Source organism: Habropoda laboriosa, unplaced genomic scaffold (assembly GCF_001263275.1).
Source record: "Habropoda laboriosa isolate 0110345459 unplaced genomic scaffold, ASM126327v1 scaffold200, whole genome shotgun sequence".
NCBI lineage: Eukaryota > Metazoa > Arthropoda > Insecta > Hymenoptera > Apidae > Habropoda > Habropoda laboriosa.
The window spans coordinates 132,158-133,387 of NW_017100306.1; the positions used below are offsets into that span (position 1 = coordinate 132,158).

General features: G+C 27.4%; 1 protein-coding gene across 1 annotated transcript in view; it reads left to right on the forward strand.

Annotated features, from left to right (window-relative positions):
* LOC108574011 (ectopic P granules protein 5 homolog) overlaps positions 1–1,230 on the forward strand; it is a 33,532-nt gene that overhangs the window by 5,871 nt on the left and 26,431 nt on the right. Inside the window, exons 9-11 of the mRNA XM_017936508.1 lie at positions 205–334; positions 414–958; positions 1,042–1,219. Of these exons, the coding sequence (XP_017791997.1) occupies positions 205–334; positions 414–958; positions 1,042–1,219 (853 nt within the window). The remainder of the gene's footprint in view (positions 1–204; positions 335–413; positions 959–1,041; positions 1,220–1,230) is intronic.

Consider the following 1,230-nt stretch of genomic DNA (forward strand, 5'->3'; position numbering starts at 1 on the left):
AGAATAAAAATTAATTTTAAAAATTTTCAATACAGTTATCATTAGCTTGAGAAAAATATAATTTGTGCTATTATTTACCCAAAATATAAACACTTCTTGATAAAGTTATTTTTCCACAAAATTTGCAGTAAATACCTTTGGTTCTAATATTAAGTGGTTTTATACATTATTATAACAAAAATTTATTTTGTATATTTATTACAGGAGTGGTAATTTACATCTTCCTATTGATTTACATAGACGTATAGCATTATTAACTGTTGAAGTTACAATGAAATATGTACCTGATTCTTCTGTGCAAACTGCTTCTTTATTAGCAGAGGGCGTTAAACAGGCATGATTTTAAAATACTATGTCAGTATTTATTTTAATAAAATAAATTCTAATTTTTTATATTACATTGAAATTTATAGGTTTCATCAATGATAAGGCCACAAAATGCTGAATATATTTTTTCATTATGGGCATGGGATATAATTTCTAAGCTTAGATTACATCAACTTGATCAGTCTGAGGCACTTTGTCATTATACATTTCAAAGCCCTAGTGAAGCATTTGCTCATATACCGGATATGGATTCTGATTCATCTTTGGAAATTTTAGTCACTGGCATACATGAAAAACAACCTATTGCATGTTATGTGGCAATGCTTATGACATTATGGGGTCATTCTATACCTTTGATATGTTTACATGGTTTCAACCAATTACAAATATTACAATCCTATTATAAATATGAACAAGTGCTTATATGTTTGCATTATATTATACCGTTATTTTTGACATGTGAAGATACATTACTTAAAAATGATAAATTTATATCTATCATTATTTCTCTAATTGCGGCTGATAGATCTTATATGAAAATGGCTAAAAGTCTTATAGTCTCAGAATTTCCAGGGACAATTCTAAAACAATTTTCAAATATGATCCACTCACATTTATATAATTTTAAAAGGTATGTAATTGTACTTTGTTATAAATTCTTCAATATTAATGTCACACAGCCACACATTTATAATATGCCATAATTTGTTATAGGTATTCTTTACAAACCCCACAAGAGCTTGTACATCTTTGGTTAAATATACTTATACTTGTACCAGATTGGAATAAAGATCAAAGTGTAATGTACTTGATGGATGTAGTTATTAGTGCTGCATTTTGTCATGCAAATGCAAGAGTAACTGTGGAAAACATGTTTCAAAGTCTATTTTCTGTAAGATTAAA